We start from the raw sequence: 20465 nt of genomic DNA on the forward strand, positions 1-20465 counted from the left end.
ACCTCTTCCTCCTTCCTGGACACTTCTGACCCCAGGGCCTCAGGCTCCTCACAGGGTACTTGGTGGTCAACTGGCATGGGTTGTACATGTTTTGTTGCTTGGTTTTTTTGGACCCATGTGACAATTTTATTTAAATTATTTTTGAAAAAATAATACACGCACATGATACACAGTTCAAAAGGCACAAGAGATGTGAAATGAGAGGCTTCCTGCCATCCCAAGTGTCAGTCACACTCCCCCACGGCAACCACCGTTAGCGTGTGCACCCCCGCCGGGGTGTAACCCTCGGTGCAGACCATTGCCCATCGGCACATCAGAGAGCAAATCCGTTGTACGATTTTACCGTAATTTAACCAGTAGCCCACTGACTAACATTTAGATGATTTCTAGTATTTTGCTGCTACAGACGATGCGTCAATGAGTAGCCGTCTATAGATTGTTCCGTCCCTGTAAGGTAAACTCCTCAAAGCGGAATTGACGGACCAAAGGGTGCGTACTCTTTAATTGTGGTAAATTTTGTCACATTGCCTTCCATAGAGTTGTACCAGTTTGCATTCCAGGCAACGAGGTAAGAATGCCATGTCCTCATGTGATAGCGCAGCGAAGCACCAGACCTCAAGGCCTTTGCCGATCTCATAGATGAAGATGGTATTTCAGTTGCCTGCTCCTGGCTTCTGCCCATTTATCTTCTTAGATGCCGAGCTTTTCTTTTTGAGTCGTAAGCACTTACTATGTGTCAAAGAAATTGGCCTTGTGCCATATGTGCTCTAAGTATTTTCCCCCCATTTTAATTTTGTTTGTGTTTTTCCCCCCATTTTAATTTTGTTTGTGTTTTGGGGTTTTGTTGGGGGTTTTTTGCCAAATTTTTTTTTTTTTTTTTTACATTTATCAATCTTTTGGGTATCAAAAGATTGGGTATCAGCTCTGGGTATCACATGATATTTAGAAAGAAACGACCCATTTTTATGGTCTCTTTTCCTGAAAGTTCCAAGTATCTTCTAGTGCCATTTGTATAAACACCATCCTACAAAGAAGGTCCAAAGCGTTCTTTTCCTCTGTTATGCAGAAGGGAAACCCAGGCCAAATAGAAACCAGCACCTCTGTGGTCTCCCTGGGCAGGAGTCAGGTGAGCTGAATTAGAGCATTTGCTGTTTGTTGCACCTTGAGACACATCTCCCTGGGAGTCATACATCGTTTTCTTTAGAATGCACACCTTATCAATGGCCTTTGGAAATTCATACATTCACAGTCATTCAGAGTTGAACCAGGGCCTTTCCCAAGCCAAGCAGCTTCTTGGTGTCCATCCTTCAATTTCCACTTCTGGGATGGCAGCTAAAAATGACTGTGCAGTAGGTGGATAATTTCTGCTTGTTACTTACTAATAATTATAGCTTTCACTTTGGCATCTCTCACCGTCGAAACCAACGGCTATTCTTAGATGTGCAAGATCAGATTTTCTGATTTCTGCTGGGAATGTAAAGCTGTGATACTCTCGCAAATTCCTTGGCCCTGGCTGGCCTGTCCCGTTTGCCCTTCCCCCTGCTAGGTTCCTCCCAGCCACCGGGAGGCTGCATCGGCAGGGTTGAAGGGTAATCCTGTGGCACGGCCCCCATGACAAGGTGAAGACAGCTCCCAGACAGGTGGCGTGAGGGTGACTGCACAGGGAGTGCTTGCGGGAGGGAACATGCGGTACCCAGGGGTCAAGCCTGACCTGACACGGTGCCAGTCTCCGTGGGTCAGCCCCACCAGACCTGCCCCTTCTGCTGCCCTGGGAGGTTTTGATTCACGGTCTACAACCTGCAGGTAGCTGACCTTTACCAAGCACCGTGCGTGTGTCAGACCTGATCCTAGGACTTTATGTGTCTTAACTTGTTTAGTCCTTGTGATAGCCATATAAGGCATAAATACCCTTTAATCACCCCAGTTTACAGATGGAAAAACCAAGACACAGCTCTCACGTCACCTGCCTAAGGTTACATGACTAGTAAGCGGAGAAACCAGAATCCAGACCCAACCAGTGTGGGCCCAGAGCCCCAGCCCCCACCCAGGGAGGGCACTCAGCTCTGGAGCACGCAGCTGTGAGCATCTGTTCACGTGCGTCATCAGGGCGAGGCTCTGGAGCTCAGGGGTCAGCAGACGGACACGGGCTCTGCCTTCATGGAGTTTACAGATGTGAAACATAACAACTGCAGAAGCACTTAATTCCACGGTGCCGAGTACCCCAGAGCAGCAGTGTACGCTCTGGGAGAACTGGGAACCGAGGTCCTCCCCAGCCAGGACCGGAGGAGGCCTGAGCACGTGGCAGGCGTAGGACACACGTGGACAGGCCTGTGGGCCACGTGAGCCCTGAGGTTAGAGAAATGGCAGGGCCGCAGGGCGTACAGCCTAGAGAGGAGGAATCACGGGGCCGAGGCGAGGCCAGACGAGCCAGCGCCCCGGTGACCAGGTCAGGATCTCTTCCTAAAAGCACTGAAAAGCTGTTGAAGGACGGCAAGCGGGGGCATGAAGGGATCAGAGGGAGGTTGCTACAAGATCACCCTGGAGGAATGTGGGGCACGGAACGGGAGACAGTGCCGTGGGGAGGCAAGGTCAGGAACTTCGGTCTGTGTGACCGCGGGGAACGGCCGGTCTGAGGGTGGAGAGAGGGGGATACCTGAGTTGCATTTTCGAGGCAGAACTGATAGGACTTGTTGATGGGTTAGATGTAGGGGTGAAGGAAAAGGAAGACTCCTGTGTTGGGAGCTGGAGCCAGCAGGTAACTGGTGATTCCTCTTCCTGCCACGGGCAGCCTGGGTGGTGGGAACCGATGGGTGGGGATATGGGAGGGCAAGAGCAACCAGAGCCCTCCTTGAACTTGGGAGCGTCGGGTGCCTGAGGACCCACAGTGAAGGTGTCAGGCAGGTGGCTGGATACTCAAGTCTACGCTTGAGGTTTGGGCTAGAGACATCAAGTTGCGAGTGGGGATTTAAAGCCAAGGGATGTGGTGAGAATGTCGATGGAGAAGGGAAAGGGCCAGGCCCCAGACCTGAGCCCTCAACATTCAAAATCTGGGGAGGAGAGGAAAAGCCAAAGCAGCAGAAAGGAAGCGGTCAGCAAGGAGGGAGGGAACCGGGAGACGTGGCGTCCTGGCAGCCAAGGGGGGTTACGAAGGCGCCTGCGCGGTACCATCAAGGGCTTGGGTTCTGGACTCAGACTAGTTGAAATCCTGGTCCCACCACCCTAGTGCCCTCCTCTGCAAAGTGACGACAGTTTGACAGTCACACAGAAAATGCATGAGCGTGTTCAACAGGTGGGGGTCAGACACTCCGTAACTGTTAAAATAATGATTTCTTGATCAGCATCGTATCTTCATTTATTTTTAAAGGTTATAGTCCATTTATAGTTATTATAAAATATTCCCCACGTTGTATACTATATCCTTGCAGCTTATCTTATACCTAATAGTTCATACCTCTTAGTCCCCTACCCCTCCCTTGCCCCTGCCCCCTTCCCTCTCCCCATTGTAAAATAATGATTTTTCAGTGCGTGTGGCAGGTAGGAAATGCTGCGGAGGGCTTGAATAAGGTGGAGACAAAGACATTTGTCTCCCGGCAGACACGCGCGCCCAGCCCTGGCGCTGCCCTGCCCTCCGCGGCGGAGGCTGTCCCAGGACCAGCTAAGGGTGTTTCCCAAGTCTCCTCTCTCTAGGGAAGCAGGGTTTGGGGAAAGGGAAATGGTTTCGGGGGGTCGGCGAGTCTGCAGGCCTAACTCCCTGCTGCCTGCAAGGCCGAGAGAAGCTGATGGCCCACGCGCCTTTTTCTGCATCCCTCTCTGCCAGACCTCTGGGGGAATGGAGGATCTGATGGCTCTCACACAGGTACAGCCCTCGGGCCGCCTCTCACATACACGGCTCCTTTGTGTGAGTTTCACAGGAACGTCCCCTCTGGGTAGGCTAAGCCCCAGGGAGCAGGTGTGCCTTAGCTGAAGGCACCTTGGTGAGAAGAGCTTCCTCGCTTTCCAGGGGCAGATGCAGCCCTACGCCAGGCTCACAGCTGGCCAGCGGGGTCCAGGCTGGTCAGCCCCACTCCGCCCAGCGCCTCTGCACGGCGCACGACCCAAACAGCCCTGAGCCCGAGGCAGGCAATGGGAGCCGGTTCTCAGCCTTGCAGCCGACGTGAAGCAGGTGCTTGACAAGTGTCAGAAGAGTGAATGAATGAGTGAGGAAACTGGGCCCCGTGCGGGGCTGTGGGTGCGTCCCGCTCCAGGTCCCCCTATCGGGAGCCCCCTTCACCACTGAGGAGGAAAGAGGCCCCGGGCCTTGGCACTATAGCTCAGCCCTTTTCAGATCCCATCTTTAGCTTGGTTTGGCCAACGATTTCGGAAAGCCCTCTGCACGAGGCACAACACACAGGGGAGCGGACTTGATCCCGGCCCTCCAGGGACGTGACCTCTACGGGATAACACAAGTCACGGGAGCACGGGGCAGCCTGGGGTGAGGGACTTCCCAGAGCACGCAGGGCAGTGGAGGGGTGACGCACCCAGGCCTGTCTGGGGAAGTCGTGTGCAGGGTGGGGTTTGGTGGGACGTCATGTGCAGGGCGAGGTTTGCGGGAGCCCAGGGTGAGGAGTGATGGGTCTGCAACAGTACAGGGAAGGCACTTTGGGCAGAAGAAACAGCACAGCCAAGGTGTGGAGGTGAGACCGTGAATGGAGCACGGAGGGAGTGAAAAGGTAGCAGGGTCCTAGTTTAGAACGGGAAGCAAAAACATCTGGGTTACATTCACCTGCAGTTGGGAACCATTGAGGGTTTGCAAGCGGGGGTGGGGTGGAGGGGTATTTCCAGCATTTTTCATAGTAACGTGGTAGCAAGGAGAAGGCAGGGGAGTCCAGAGAGGACAGCCAGAGCTTAGTGTGAGCTTCAGAAAGGGGTAGAAAGTGTCCGTGACCCTGCGTGGCACCTTACCTTTGGTTAGAGGCTGTCAGCTGCCAGCGACCAGGACAGACTCTGTCCCTGTGACCTCTTCAGAGAGTGACCCTTCAGAGCCCGTCCCGCAGCGGGGGCTCTGACACTGCGCTGAACTATGTTCTTGTTAGGAGCCGATCAGCTTTAAGTTCCCAGAGCCAGCTTCCCTCTCTGTTGCTGTTCCTTCGGTACAAGCTCTTATATCTCTTAATGAGCTCAAAAGGCCCTTTGTGGGGTTTTTTTGTGTGTTTTTTGTTTTCACTTGAATTTAGCCCTTGGTGAAGGGGTCGGGGAGCATCACTTGCTGTGACTTCTCTGGCCTTTGACTCCTCATCGACCTGGGCCACAGAGACGGTTGCCTTCCTCTGACCCGCAAGCAGTGTCCATTAGTCTACAGTCTTTCCTTAAGCACCTACTAAGTGCTAGACCTGTGCTAAGGGGTGCAGAGGTGACGTGGCTGGAAGTTGCTCATAGTTTTAGTGGGAAAAGACAATACCGATCACATTTTTTGGAGGCTTTAGGGAAATAGTACACCTCTGTTTACGTCCTGAGTTCTGAGCCAGTTAAGAAAGAGACAGGGAGTGAGATGGAAATCACACTCCCAGCTTTGTGCCCAGGGAGGCTGAATCGGAGGATGCATCGTGACTCCCGGCCTCAGCTGGGCTCCCAGTGCATCACAGCTGATCGAATTCTCCCATCCCGAATTGCTGGCCTCGCTGTCGCAGGGGCAGAGCCCAGCATCACGCCCGCAGGAGCAAGCCGAGAATGCGGGCATTCAAGGCTCCAGGCTTCCACCCTCTTGGTTGAGACGCGGGCCAGCCTCAGGCCCCACCTGGCAGGTGAACAGGCCCAGAGAAGTTGATGGCCTTGCCCAAGGTCACACACAAGGCCTGGGCGCAGGGATCGAACCCTCCATGTTCCCCTGACACTGGCTGACCAACGGGGTACCCTAGAGTCCTGGTAGCAAGGAGAAGGAGGGCTTGAATAAGGTGGAGACAGTGCTGCCTCAGAGACCCGGAGAGGGGGCCAAACCAAGAGGGGAGGCCAGCTGTCCACTCTTAAGATCTCTTTGGAGGAAAGAGGCTCCACTGGGGAGAAATGGTTTGAAAATCACCCCAGCCCGTTGCGCCTGTGTCCTTCTGTTTGATCTTAAAACGGAGGGGTCCGGGAGCAGCGCAGGCCGTGCACTCGCCTGCCCCTCTGCCTCGGGAACGCAGATCTCAGCAGTGACGTGAGCCTGCCCCTACAACTTGGACAGCACGGCAAAGAAGTCCTCGGGGGTCTGGATCCTCTCTCCCACCTTCTCAATCATGACTCAGCTCAGCCCCCATCGTCTGTTTCCTCATCACGAGGAGGGAGGAGAGGCACCAGACCTGTAGCCGAAGACACGGAACCAAGAAGACACTCGGTCCCGTGTTTGTTTTCACGGGGACCCACACAGAACAGGGTGTCATCTACATTGTTGTGTTGGTGTTCAAGGCTCCCCCCACCCCACCCCCGCTGCAACATACACCTTGATTCTTGTTATAAAACCTCTGGGGACTTCCCTGGTGGTCCAGTGGCTGGGAGTCTGCCTTCCAATGCAGGGGATGCGGGTTCGATCCCTGGTCGGGGAACTGGGATTTCACATGCTGTGAGGCAACTAGGCCCGCACGCCGCAACTAGAGAGGAGCCCGCGCGCCGCAATGAAGAGCCTGCGTGCCGCAACTAAGCCCCGAAGCAGCCAAAAAACAAATAAATGAAAATAAAATAAAATAAAATTTAAAAATCAAAAGCAAAACAAAGCTCTGGAATCATTTCGTCCCCGCTCTCCCAAGTTGGCCTTTATTCCGGAGCGATCTAGATGGGAGGGGCCTGTGGCGTCTCACCCACCCACAGGCAGCCCTGGGACCTTGGAAATGAACACGAACTCACCCCCAAAGGGAAGCAAGTCAGGAGGCAGCATACAGTGGGAGGAACATTCTGTATTGCTGCCCCCGCAGCCGCCAGGCTCCGGAACCTGAAACTGCCAGATGCACCCCGGACTCTTCTGGCGGGAGCTTGGAGAGAGTCGTGTTACTGGAAGACAGCGGGCAGCCCTGCGTGTCTATCTCCCAGGAGGGCAGGTTTTGCAGAGGCCCAGGCGGAAGGACAGACGCGTGTGGTCTCTGTTCCTACAGAGGCCCCGTGTGTAGTAGGTGCTCAGTAAGTACCTCAAGAGAGGAGTCTCGGAGGACGTGAGGCAGGCGCAGTGCCGGCCCGGCCACACTTAGAGCTCAGTTGTATGTGAGTGTCCGAGTTTCCAGGTCTGAGAGGCTGGGCCTCTCCCCGCAGGTCCCCGGGCCAGCCCATCACCTCTGCTCCCTGTTGAGGGGGACTGATGGCCAGAAGCACAGATGGGGTGCAGGGTGGGTCTGTGCCTCCCCCGGGCTTGCTCATGGCCTGAGGAGTCAGTCACTGGTGTGACTATGGTCACCAGGGAAGTGAGGTGCTTAGGAGAGGGCCATGCAGTGGCATCGACACTGACCACACCCTGCCCACCCAGAATTTCCAGTCTCTGCGCCTGAAGCTGGAGGTGGGGAGGTAGAAGGGTGGATGTCAGCAGAACGTGCTGTCCGGGGGCGTAGCCAGGACCCCTCACAAAATGTCTCTAGGGACACAGCCATCAGAGGGATACCCAGGCTGGGCTCCCCTTCCAGCTGGGGCGGTGGGACGGGGTCAGAGGTAGCTTCCGGGGGTGGTGGCCGTTGAGCTGGGCTTTAAAGGGGGTACAGGGGTGACACCATCAGGGCAGAGGCAAGAGAATAAACAAAAGCCCAGGGAAACAGCGGCGGCTTAACACGGCAGAGCCCGGGGGTGTAGGAAGCAATAGGAACACAGGTTAGTAGGGGTGGTAGAGACAGTCACCACGGGCTCCGGATGCCAGGCAAAGGGGTCTGGATGTTATCTGGGGGCAGGGGAGACACTGTTCTCTGTAGAGAGCTGAGAGCACAGCCGCAAAGCCACGCCTGCCTGTACCTTGCTCTGGGACCTCGGACAAATTGCTCAGCCTGTCTGTGCCGCAGTTTCCTCGTCTGTATAACGGGGATAAAATAATAGTACCTAGTGGATCACTGTGCAGACAAAAGCAGAAATGAGAGCACTTCTTTGCACAAAGCCCATGTTTGATGATGATTAGCTACTGGTATCATTACTGTTACCGTTCATTCGTTCGCAACCATTTCTTGCGCTCTGACTGCCAGGCGCTCATCCGGTCGCTGGGGACTCAGCAGTGAATAGTGTGAAGGTGGTGGCTTATGTCCTAGAGGGGCCCCCCAGACAGTGAGTGAGACAGACAGGGTGAGCCTGGTATTGGCCGGAAGAGAAAGCAGGGAAAGGAACTGGGTCGTGCTGGGTCAGGACGGGGTAGGGGGAGCAGCAGTTTTAGGTGGGATGGTCAGCAGAAGCCTCTCAGAGGCCGTTCCGGGGAAGACTGAAGGGGGTGAGGGGTGCCCAGGAACGGAAGGAGCGCTTTGCAGCAGGGTGGTGACCCCACCGGAGCTTTGCCTGGGGAGGCTGGTCTGTCAGTGGCTGCGCGGGACAGAGGGGCTGGAGGAGAGACGGGAGGGGCGTGAGGGAAAAAGTCAACGTTTTCTGTTTCTTTGTATTGTGTTCTTCTATCATTCCTGTTCTCGTGTGCCTTCCGTTATACATAATGTGTGCATATACACGTAACTTGGAGATATGGGCACAAAACCTCCTTCTCTGCCAGGAGTGGAGGCCAGCAGTCAGGGCAGGAGCAGGCGAGGAAGGGGCTGCCCCGGGGGCGGGAGGAGGGGTCCGTGGGCCCGGAGCACAGCGGCCACCTGAGCGGGGCTCTGGGTGGTGGTCTTGACGGGTGTGGCTGAGGAGGGAGAGGAGTCTTACCACATCCAGCCAACGCAGGCCCTACATTGGAGAGGCGGTGGGGCCGTGACCTCAGGGCCCTAAGGAAATGAGGGATCTGAGCGGACCTGGGGATGGCTGGGGGCACGGGACGTGCATGATGGAAGCCAGGGCTGCAGAGCAATTTAGGGACCCTCCACGTAGGCGTGGGAGACTTGAGACCTGAGATTGGAGGAGAGCTCATTTTCCTGCTTTTTGGAAAGTGATGGCTCGTCAGTGTTATACAGTTACTAGTCCCCCCGGTGCAGTGGCTTTCCCTGGTCGGTCCAGGGCAGGGTCTGATGGAGCAGTGATTTTATGTCGTGCCCATAGCAGCACCGCCTGCTGGCCTTGTCACACTTCCTGGCATCAGGGGAACCAGCCCGAGAGCAGAGCCGTTGCCCTGTGAGGGGCTGTGCCCCTCTGGTTTGCCTGTCCTTGGGTTCATCCAGCCCTTCTTCTGTGGTTGCCAGAGCTGAGGGCAGGTGTCCCTGGTGCGCCCTGAGGATGCGTGACCTCCGAATGGGGGGGGCAGGGCCCAGGCAGGCCTCACTCCCGTCTCATCGGTGGTGACAAGTGTCCCCTCCAAGGCCGCACGGCCTTGACTCGAGTGCCTGTGAACAGTGGGCGGGAAGGACCGTCAGCCCGCGGCTGTTTCCACTTGGGGTTGGGGGCTAGGCTGGCTGGCTCTGGGCCCTGCGTATTCCAGGTGGGCCCCTGCCAGACTCCCGTGGTGGAGGGGAGGCGATGTCCCAGGGCCTCTGAAGGGCAGTGGCCCAGGACAGCATCTGCCTGTGCTCTCCTCCTCACAGCTGATGTCTACATCGGCATTGGGAAGCCGGCAGAAGCCACAGCCTGTACCCAAGAAGCTGCCAACCTCTTCCCGATGTCCCACAACGTCCTGTACATGCGAGGCCAGGTTGCCGAGCTCCGAGGAAACATCGAGGAGGCCCGGCGGTGGTACGAAGAGGCCTTATCCATAAGCCCCACCCACGTGAAAAGCATGCAGCGGCTGGTGAGTCTGAGCGCTGGCGGGGCCTCCAGCCCTGGACCAGGGGTCCCCCGGGAAGCAGCACGTAGTTCTTGACCCTCAAACCCTGTTCCTGTTCCAAAGGCCAGATGCACCTGGGCTGCCAGGCTGTCAAGGTGCTTAAAGCCAGCGAGCGCCGTTCCTGTTGTAGTTTACGCAAATGGAGCTCATAGGAATCGGCAGCGCACAGCCTCAGCGACCCTGCCTGGGGGTCCTGATCGGTGTGAGAGGAGAGTTTTGAGTCAGCGGTCTCCGGCCAGCAGTCCAAGCCACCTTGTGGCTCTGGGTTTAATAAAGACATATTTGTGGCCCTGGGCACTGTCATTGTCATCTTGGTCTCCGAGCTGCTTATAGCAGCCACCTTGGGGGTGTCCGCACCTTGGGGAGCCTTCAGTACAGAAGTCAGAGCACTTTACCTCCTGGGGGGCTCTCTTACCTTGAGGGAGCCGAGACCCCAGCCTGTCTCCGAGGCCACTGGCTAGTGGGAGCATCCTGTCAGAGGACGGGGGCAGCCCTACTGTGCCCAGAGGACCCAGGTAAGTCACCACAGCGTCCACACTGCATACGGGTGTGGTGGCTCTGAAGCCGCACATGCCCCTCCTCTGGGTGCCCGGCCAGGAGCCCGGGGCTGCCCCACTGCTCCTCTCCCTTCCTTGCCTGGGAGTTGGCCACCCGACCATCTCGGTTTCAGTTGGGCGGGGTCAGTTAGACCACTCACACGTGGGGCACAGCGGCTGCCCAGGAGCCGCCCGTCTGCTGTCCCCTTCCTGTGAGAGTCTGGATGGAGACTTGAAGATGAACCGGGTCCAGGGAGCAGGTGAAAAGCTGCTTTCTCTGGGCCTGTTGGCCAGACTTAGCTTCTGAATTTGTATTTCATTCTTAGCGGTAGGACATCTCTGATTTCATGAGCCACGGGAAGGGAAAAGCCCATAATGCAGCCGAGGTGTCCTTCAGGTGGGCAGCCCTCGGGAGCCCAGCGTGTATGATCGGGGGGTGTGACGTGGAGGAACGGGCATCGGCAAGGTGTCCAGGGACAGAATTCTGGCCCTGCCGTGTCACTCGCTCGCTCTCTGACTTTGGGGAAAGCCCATAAGCTCTCCGCACTCGGTTTCCTTGCTGTAAAATGAAAATATTCAACTAGATAGGCTGTGAGTTTCTGTCCAGTGCTAAGAGGATACGGTTTTGTAACCAATAAGTAAAATGTTCTCCAGAGGGTCCCAAAGGCTTTGTTCTCTCACCATTGCTCACAGTAACATCACAAAATGTAGATGGAGCTGAGCAGTAACTAGTGGTTTTCAGCAGAAGAGGGCCCAGGTGCCCAGCATTAGGAACCATGGGAAACGTATGCTTCTGAGCCAGATCTGGGTTCAAACTCAGCCCTGGCCCTGCCCCCGGGACACCTTGGGCTAGTTACTTAACCTCTAAGAGCCTCGGTGTTTCTGTGCATTGAGCTGTTCCTTACCCAGTTCATTTGTGAGAACAACATGAAATGGTTTACATAACGAGGCCAGCAGAGCTCCTGGCACCTAGTAGGTGCTCATTAAATAGAAAACTGAAGACAATCATTTTCAGTTTTAAAAATAAATCAGACCTTGTAATAATTACAATCATTTAATTTTCAACTTCCCTTTATGAGCATTTTGTAGTTCAATACAGCTTTATAAATAATTTTACGTATTATCCAAACATTAGTTTGTTTGGTTAAAAATATTCCATGGCTTTTCATTTTTGTCTCACTATTGTAAGAGGGATCTGTAAAGAGCTTTTGAGATCTCCCTGCTTTTGCTGAAGTATCACAGAAGAGGTATAATCAACACCGGGTACCCAGCCTTTTTATTAAAAAGAGGCAGCATGTTTCTACCCCGGGGCCCATGAATTATTCAGAGAAGTATTTCTTGTTCGTCCCCAAGGGGAACACATGAGACAAAAGATCAAATAGGAAAATCGCACCGGGAAAGTTTTCTGTTTCACCTTTGGAGCTTGTCAAGACACCTGAGCTCCCTGCCAAATGCCAGACGCTTTCCTTTCTGAAAGGAGCAGCAGTGGGCCCAGCGGAGGAGAGCCGGTGAGCGAGGGCCGGGTGATGGAGGGGCCTTGCCTGTTGGATCCAGGGCAACGACCGAGCCTTCTCTGGCCTGGAGACATTAGCTGCCTTGGAGGTCTCAACAGGAGAAAATTGCGATCATAATAAACTCTTAAACTTCTCCACGCGTCCTGATACATTCAAAAACTATGCAGACTGGAGGCAGATTGAGTCCGACAGGCCTACAAATTTGAGGAGTTCAGATTCTCGTGGTCCGAAACTGCCCAGTGACTGTGCTTGTTGTGGGTCCCAAAGGGTGGCTTGGCCAGTTCCTTCTTGGTGACCTCGTAAATGATGCCCGCGGGCCTGCATCCTCCCAGCCACAGCCACAGCTGGCGGGAGTCCCGCGGCAGCCAAGGTCAGCTTCCCCTCCCACCGGTACTGCCGACTCTCCTGGTGCCCATGGAGGGGCAGCCCCTGGAACCCAGGCCCCCAGCCCTGAAACATCACAGCCCTCTCTTTCCTGCCTCCCACCCCAGCTCACAGGAAAGCTCTGTTTCTATGGCTCACCCTCCTGGTGCATAAAGAGGCATGATCTTAGCCCCAGACACAAATGAAGCACAGGAAGGGAAACCTCTTATTGAGTCACAGAAGGTCCTGCCTCTACCCTCGCGGCAGCCAGACTGCTTTGCAAGCCCCTAAGTGAAGATGAATTGTCAGCAGGGAGATCAGAGGCCGCCTTTTTACCAGGTGACGTCCAAGGGAAGAGTCGGGGGCTCTAGACTTACGGGGCAGAGGAGGCGGAAACAGATGTGAGCGTTGGCACCTGCCTGGCTCTCAGGAGTGGGGTGCGCAAGTGACAGGGTGGGCCAAGGAGGCCTGGCCGCAAGGCCACGGCGAGGGTCAGAGGTCAGACTAGAAGGAGTTTGAAGGACCTGAGCGCAGCAGCGAGCACCATCCCAAAGAACCAGCCAAGGGGCTTCCAAGGGAAGGAACTGACTGCAGGCAGATCGCAGGTCATGGAAAAAGCCCAGAGGATGGAAAATGCGTCTGCGTCAGCCCTGATGCTCAGAGAGGAAGGAGAGGGGCCAAGGGGCAGTCGGAGGGAGCCGATTTGAAGGAAGGAAGCCACGTTGTGTGTCACAGGTGGAGACCAGGGGCTGACGGTGGCCACGGAGAACGGTTAGCAGTCGGGGCGCGAGCTTGTTCCCTGAGGAACGATTGTTTGCTACCTTCTAGGGCGGGTTAGTGGGAGGACGTGCCACCGCCCAGCCCAGCTCGTAGGAGAGGCACGATTTCAGAGAAATGCAAACACATTAATATTGTGAAAAAGCAATAACGACTTGGAAGCAGATGGTATTCATTAAAGTATTAAATGTATTAAAGTTAATACAAGGTCAGACTTGACAACAGAAATGTAAATTAAACCCCAGTGAAAATTGACAGTTTTCTAATAGTTTCAGCCTTCACAGATGTGTTTAAATTCACATACAGGGCAAAGAAAGAAGAGAAATAATGTGTTTAATATTAATAATGAGTTAGCACAAGACAAGAGAGCTGAGTGTGGGCAGATAGTAAGGGAGCGGTGAGCTGACAGGATAAGGAATTACAAAGTGATGTTGTTGACAAGGGGAGGGAATCATAGAGTGATCAGACTTTTTTCCAGACAATCTAAAGGCATATGTTCATATCATTTTTGCATAAGTATATAACTTTACATACATTTGCATGCCATGGTAAAAAGCCTTTCACTCCCAGGGCCTGAGATAAATTAATGAAACATGGAGCAACTGTTTCCACACCAGAAACCCTGTGCTCAGGAGGAGGGGGTAGAGGAGGGAAAGGGGGCTCACGGCGGACTAAGGGCAGAGGAACGGCCTCTGGGTGATACCACCCAGGCCAAGGACAGGCACGGACTCAGGGTAGACAGGGACACGATGACCAGGATAGGGACAGGCTCTGCAAACAGGGCCACCTGCTTGCCCTCTGATAACGTCACCCTAGGCTCCCGAGGGCAGTGTGTGAGATGGGAAGGTAAGAAAGGAACAGAGGGGCTTCCCTGGTGGCGCAGTGGTTGAGAGTCCACCTGCCGATGCAGGAGACACAGGTTCGTGCCCCGGTCCGGGAAGATCCCACATGCCGTGGAGCGGCTGGGCCCGTGAGCCATGGCCGCTGAGCCTACGCGTCCGGAGCCTGTGCTCCGCAACGGGAGAGGCCACAACAGTGAGAGGCCCGCGTACCGCAAAAAAAAAAAAAAAAAAAAAAAAAAAGAAAGGAACAGAGAGAGCCTTCAAGAGAGAGATGAACGTGGAAGGAAGCCAGAAAGGCTGTGTGCGGGGAACTGATGTTGGTAAGACTAGAGGGGAAAATACTGCTGAGAAAGTAACTTATCCTGGAGCACATCACCAATGAACTCGACAGGTCGAAAAGAGGTGTGAAACAGAAGCAGATGGTGGGGGTCGCCCAGGGCATGCTGGGGGCTGGGGCCGCAGGAGAGGGAGACAGGCGTGCTCTGCTCGGGCTGTTTTGGGGAGGGTGTGAGCTGGAGAGGGGCTGGGCCCGAAGGGCCCTGCTTGTGCCCCACCCCTGCCCTGCAGGGAAGGAAGAGGACTGACGTGTCCCCAAGGGATGGGCCTCCAGCTACGGCAAGATGAGGGTCTCTCAGAGCTAATGCTGAAGCGGGGAGAAACCAGAGGGGAAGCACCAGGGACCACGGCCTTGAATGTCGAAGGTCTCACGACAAGGCTGGACACCCGGACAGGGACAGAGGCCATCCGTCCTTCAAAGGAGGGTAGCTAGGAGACCGGGGTCGGGCGGTGTGAATTTCACCCGCTCTGCCACAGGAAGTAGTGAGAAAGGCCTACTGGTGGAGCACCCCAAAGAAAGGGGAGGACCTTGGGGAAGAGGGACCATCGGAGGCCAGGGGTCAGGCCCCAGAGGTCCTCCCAGGAGTGGGGCGGAGGCCTCCCTGCCTCAGCCTGAGGGCCCCATGATGGTGGGTTGTATGAATAGCTCGGCAAGGACCCCCAAGGAGGCTGCAGGGGGTTCCTGCTCAGTGGAAAGACACTTTGGGGGCTATTGTAGGTGGCCAGTTGAATAATAGAATAGACTTTTTGTTTGGGGCATGAAGGGTCCAAAAGTGCTGGCTGACCTCTGTGGATGAGGCGTGAAACACGCCTCACCCCACACCTCAGTTCAATCCAGACAGCTCCAGGCTAAAGATTTCAGCACAGGTGTCTTCGAGGGTCTCCTCCGTGATCTTACATTTTCAGAAACATCAGAAATCTGTAGTGACATCAAGTGTGAGAACTTCAGAACGGGTGCTGCAGTTCTGTTCCGGGAGCACGTTAGTAGCAAAGGCTGGCAGAGAACGGCCGCGCTGTCGGAAAAGTGCATCCTGTTATGAAATACCCGGAGGCACGCCACGTCGGCGGGAGGTCTGGAAGGAGGACCTGAAATGCGCAGTGCAGGGGGACAAGTCTTCTGGATGGTTACTTCATTTTAAGTCGTGTTCGCAGCTCTAAAGTTTGAGCCAGAAGCATCCGAACAAGGCTAATGACATTGCTCAGAGACGGCGGCAGCTCTTCTGAAGTTCAAAGAGGGACCTGAAGTCGGAGCTTTCTTTAAACTGTCCTCAAGCTTACACGCTCGTCTACTGTGCGAAAATACTTCATCCCATTGCGCATGACGAGCCAGAAGGGTGGCAGGCAGGGCAGGTCTGAATCAAGGGAAAGAGGTGACTCCGGCTTGCCTGACGCAGCTTGCACTGCTAACTTATGAAACTGTGGTGTTTTTCTCTCTCTCCCTCTTTTAAAGTGTTTCATGAGACTTGGAGGAAATTGCTTGTGTCTATTTTATGATTTAGAAGCACGTTTTCCAGTTGATGCCCCTATTGGAGGAGAGATGCAGCATGAAGTCGTGAAATTTTCAGGGTGATTCCAGAGGCGGCAACTGTCTGTGTATCTGTCTAGCTTATCCATCAGTTTAGTAAGGGGCACCCAGGGCCCAGGGCCCAGACAGGGCAGGGCTCCGCATCTTTCCCTTGGAGAAGCCAGTCTTAAAGAAGGGAACTTTGATCCTTCCTGTTACTCTGGATAAGACCCAGGTACAATTAAGGTAATGAAGCCGAATGGAGATACCCTTCCCCTTGCAAATGCTGATCTTGAGAAACGGATCTCTTTCATCGAAAGTATCGATTTCTCTCTGTACATAGAAAGAATGATTGGCAGGGAACAAAACACTACCATCGTCTAGTGAGAAGCCTTCTCATCTATTAATTGTATTTCATTTACTTCCAGGGTTTTTAAAATGCTTTTAAACATAAGGAGAACAATTGTTTTCTTTAAAGGAAGACTACTGAAATATTTAGATGTCCACCTTTCCTACTCATCTGTGTGCTGTTGACAGTACTCTTTGAACAGTGTGCAGGCCTTAACTTCTCTACTGTCTTTACTGACAGTATTTGGACTCAAACTAACAGAGGAGAGGAAAGAGCAGGGCCTTCTACCAGATGCTTAGCCCCTGTTCCTCACTCCAGCTTCCCTCCCGTCCCTTAATGGTACACACTGCCTCTGAGCAACATTGACAGCTTCAGGCCCTTCCAAGAATTTTTCTTTTTTAAAAAATTTATTTATTTATTTTTGGCTTTGTTGGGTCTTCGTTGCTGCGCGCGGGCTTTCTCTAGTTGCAGTGAGCCAGGGCTGCTCTTCGTTGCGGTGCACGGGCTTCTCATTGCGGTGGCTTCTCTTGTTGCGGAGCACGGGCTCTAGGTGTGCGGGCTTCAGTAGTTGTGGCACGCAGGCTCGGTTGTTGTGGCTCTCAGTCTCTAGAGTGCAGGCTCAGTAGTTGTGGCGCACGGGCTTAGTTGCTCCTCGGCATGTGAGATCTTCTCCGACCAGGGCTCGAATCCACGTCCCCTGCATTGGCAGGCAGATTCTTAACCACTGTGCCACCAGGGAAGTCCCCCAAGAATTATTAATAATTGGCACGAATATAACCTTAACCTCAAAAAAGAAATGTAAAACCTCATTCGCCGTATCTGATGTTTATTCTTGCAGTATGAAATATGAAATCGAGAATTTCATTTTTACTGATGGGGACGCTGCCCTTGGTGACCTGCCCTAGGTCGTATTTCAAGTTAGGAGCAGAGCCAGGACGAGAAGGTAGAGTCACTTAAGAGTCTCCAACTTGAATGATAGGACAGCACAGAGGTTGAGAGCATGGCACTGGAGCCAACCCACCTGGGTCCCAGCTTTGTCACTTACCAACTGTGTGGCCTGAGATACGTCCCTTAATCTTTCTGTACTTCCATTTTCTCAGCTATAAAATAGGGATAATAATGGTGATCCCCTGGCGGTGTGATTTTGCGGGTTAAGTGAGTCACACAGGCTGCCTAGCCCTCCATAAGCACTAGCTATGAGCGTTACTACCAGTCTCCATAATTTAGGTCCCACCTGCCCGTGGTGGAAGCCTCTCTGCCTCGATTTGACAGGGAGTTCTTTTCTGAAGGAACTGACCATGGGTGTGGCTTTCCTCCTGAACCAAATTTCAGCAGTTGGAGGAGCTGAAATAAGAATATATCATGGGGCTTCCCTGGTGGCGCAGTGGTTGAGAGTCCACCTGCTGATGCAGGGGACACGGGTTCGTGCCCCGGTCCGGGAAGATCCCACATGCCACGGAGCGGCTGGGCCCGTGAGCCATGGCCGCTGAGCCTGCGCGTCCGGAGCCTGTGCTCTGCAACGGGAGAGGCCACAACAGTGAGAGGCCCGCGTACCGCAAAAAAAAAAAAAAAAAAGAATATATCGTGGCACGTGCTTGGCCGAGAGCATGGTATTACACTTTCCTTTTTAAGTATTACTTTCTGACTGTTTCTGTTGAGCCTGTAGCCCTAGTTATCCAGGCTGAAAGGAGTCAGGGAACGGTGGAGGCCCCAGCTGGCCTGACCTGTTGTCAGGTAGAGGCAGAAAGCATCTCTTCTGACTGGGTTCAGGGGGAGGCCCAGCTGGGCCAGACCAGGGCTGCTGTGGAAGATGGGTGCCCCCATGGCCAGGGTGGGGTGGTCCCTCGGCCTGTGGGCAGGGGCAGTCAGGTACCAGGCATCAGCCTGGGCGGCAGGAAGGGCAGAGCCTGTCGTGGAGCCCGGCTCAGGAGTCACTGCCTCTGAGAAGCGTTTCTTGGCCCCCTACCTACCTACCCTGACAGAGGGGCCCTCAGCCCCTTGACCTCCCTCCCTGGAAGCACCGGTTGAACCAACGCGGAATTGTTTGCTCATGGGTCTGTCTGCTCCTTGGGGGAAGGCGCCCTGCCTGAGGCAGCCCAGTGACTGCGTAGACCAGGGGTGGCCGGCCGGCGTGGGGCGGGTGGGCTGGGGAGGAGCGGGGGGAGAACAACTACAGGCGACGGTGAACTTGACAGATGTCATTACTCCCCTTTTATGAGTGAAGCCCCCCAAAGCCTGGGTGCTAATTCCCTTGAATAGACCGAGCAGCTCTCGTGGGAACATGCTGGCTCCGCCGGGCAGGTTTACTAGCTCTTTGTGGCTCCGCCTCTGCACAAAGTCCCATCGACCACGAGGACAGGAAATGACACTGAGGTGGGACTGGAGACCGTGGAGGCCCGGACAGGGCTAATTAATGCACCTCCCGGGGCAGCGGGATCTCAGAGAGGACTTGCTGGGCTGCCAGGTAGGGCTCCCGTCAGGTGTGTCAGCTTAGTGGTTACCTGTGGACCTGCTCCAGGGGCTGAACATGACAGAAGGCTGGAGGGGCAGCCCTCTGTTCAGGGGCCCCGGGAGGGGCGCAGTGACGACCCCTCTCAAGTTCAGATACTCTGTCCTGTTGTCCCCAAGCACATTCTTCTGTGTCAGACCCTGAACCCCATTTGGGGAGCATGGTGGTCACCATCCTTAGACCACAGACGGCCGTGGGACACTACTGGAGTCCACAGTGGCGAGGCCCGGGCCGAGGGCGGGCAGGCGCCCCCGTGCAGCTGTCTGCCGGGCCTGCGAGGCTCTCTCAGTCCAGTCGGGGAGGGTCACCTCTAAGAAACGGACTCACCTGACCACACCCACGAGAGACCTAGTTCCAGACCAGAGATCAAAATGGTAATGTAAAAAGAATCCACCATTCCTTGGTCGAAGCCCCTGTGCTCTGTTTCCCCGCTCCCCAGAGGAGCTCACCTGCCAAGCTAGATGCCAGGCCCCAAGGCCTGACTCAGACTCAAGTGCTGGGGTGGTTGAAATGGCCACCCCGGGCGGCCGGGGGCACCGAGGCAGACGTGTTGGCGTGGCAGCCGCCGAGGGGTTGGAGCTGCGTGGACCCAGGCAGCACCCCTCCTCCACCACACAGAGCTTCTTCCTGGGCCAGAGCGCTCCCACCTGTTCCCTCCGCTGTAGGCCAGAGCCTCCCTGCTAGTGTCCTGTGGCTACAGGTGAGCCAGGAAAGGGGTAGCCTCAGCCCCGTGTGCCACGCAAGTATCATTCAACATCATCTCCCGTCTGAAAACAACGGACGTCCAAACCCCACTCCCTCAGGCCAGGTGAATTCTCTTGTAGTGGACTTTCTGTTGGTCACCCCCAAGCCATCTCTCCCCAAGGACGATCTTTTGTCCCTTGGTTGTGACTTGGGACACACCCTCAGCCCTTCCTGCTGGTTCCCTCCATAGATTGTGAGCCTGGCGTCCCGTTCAGGATGAGACCGCCTTCTGCTCTTGGTCCCAGACTGAGGGAGCCTCTTCTTTTGCCCCTGACCCCCACCCCAAACCCAGATGAAAGCAGCTTCCTTATTTCCACAGCACCAAGATATCTTCTCTGCTCTCACATCTTGCTTGGGTTGGGGAGGGGCGTCTTCTGAGGAAGGGAGGGAGAGGCCACATTGCCCTAACCGGCTTTGCAGAGCACCTGCACCCATCTTTGGGAGGGAGGGGACAGCAGTGGCAGAAACAGTCAAAGAGCGAGTCTGCCGAAGCGGATCAGGGGAGCGAACCCAGCAGAGAGGACCTTTGAGTGGGGACGGGGGTGGCGGGTATTGGGAATGACTTGAGGGAAGAAGCAGGTAATTGAAAGGTTTTACGACACAAGCTATGTCTTCACATCATTTTGAAACTGTGTGCTTCTGGCTTGTTGGGAACGTGTGTCCTTGTTGGAGCAAAAGGAGTGTCGCCTGGGAATCCGGAACGTGTGCTGTACATCCGCATGGCTCCTGTGTGACTTGGGGCCCTTGTTCCCGCCACCCCCCGCCCCCGCCAGAAACCCTCCCACCCCAAACAGCATCAGTCGGTGCAGGGATGTTCTCTGCAGACATTTTCTGCTTGATGATTGGGTCCATCCTCCCACTGCAGCATTTTCTGGGTGCTAGCCAGGGAGCCGTGGCATCGGGCCACCCCTGCGTTCCCTGAGGACTGAAATCACAGACCCAGAAGCAACACAGACCCAGGGCAGGCTCTGAAATGCAAGCCGTGTCACTAGGCTTTCCTTTGCTGCAGCTTAAGGGAAAAAATGAATTCTGTGTTTATTCCTCTTTTGTTTTGGAGTCTTAGATGACTAATTACAGGCAGAGTGGTTCAGTGTCTCATTAGTAATGATGATCTAAA

At 54.8% G+C, this 20465-nt stretch overlaps 1 protein-coding gene across 7 annotated transcripts in view; it reads left to right on the forward strand.

Annotated features, from left to right (window-relative positions):
- Positions 1 to 20465, forward strand: part of TTC7B (tetratricopeptide repeat domain 7B) — a 239921-nt gene that overhangs the window by 198970 nt on the left and 20486 nt on the right. For all 7 annotated transcript variants that reach the window (XM_060170014.1, XM_060170084.1, XM_060170174.1 and 4 more), the window contains one exon: positions 9636 to 9838. In XM_060170014.1, coding sequence (XP_060025997.1) covers positions 9636 to 9838 — 203 coding nt within the window. The remainder of the gene's footprint in view (positions 1 to 9635; positions 9839 to 20465) is intronic.

The sequence above is a fragment of the Lagenorhynchus albirostris genome, chromosome 1 (assembly GCF_949774975.1).
Source record: "Lagenorhynchus albirostris chromosome 1, mLagAlb1.1, whole genome shotgun sequence".
NCBI lineage: Eukaryota > Metazoa > Chordata > Mammalia > Artiodactyla > Delphinidae > Lagenorhynchus > Lagenorhynchus albirostris.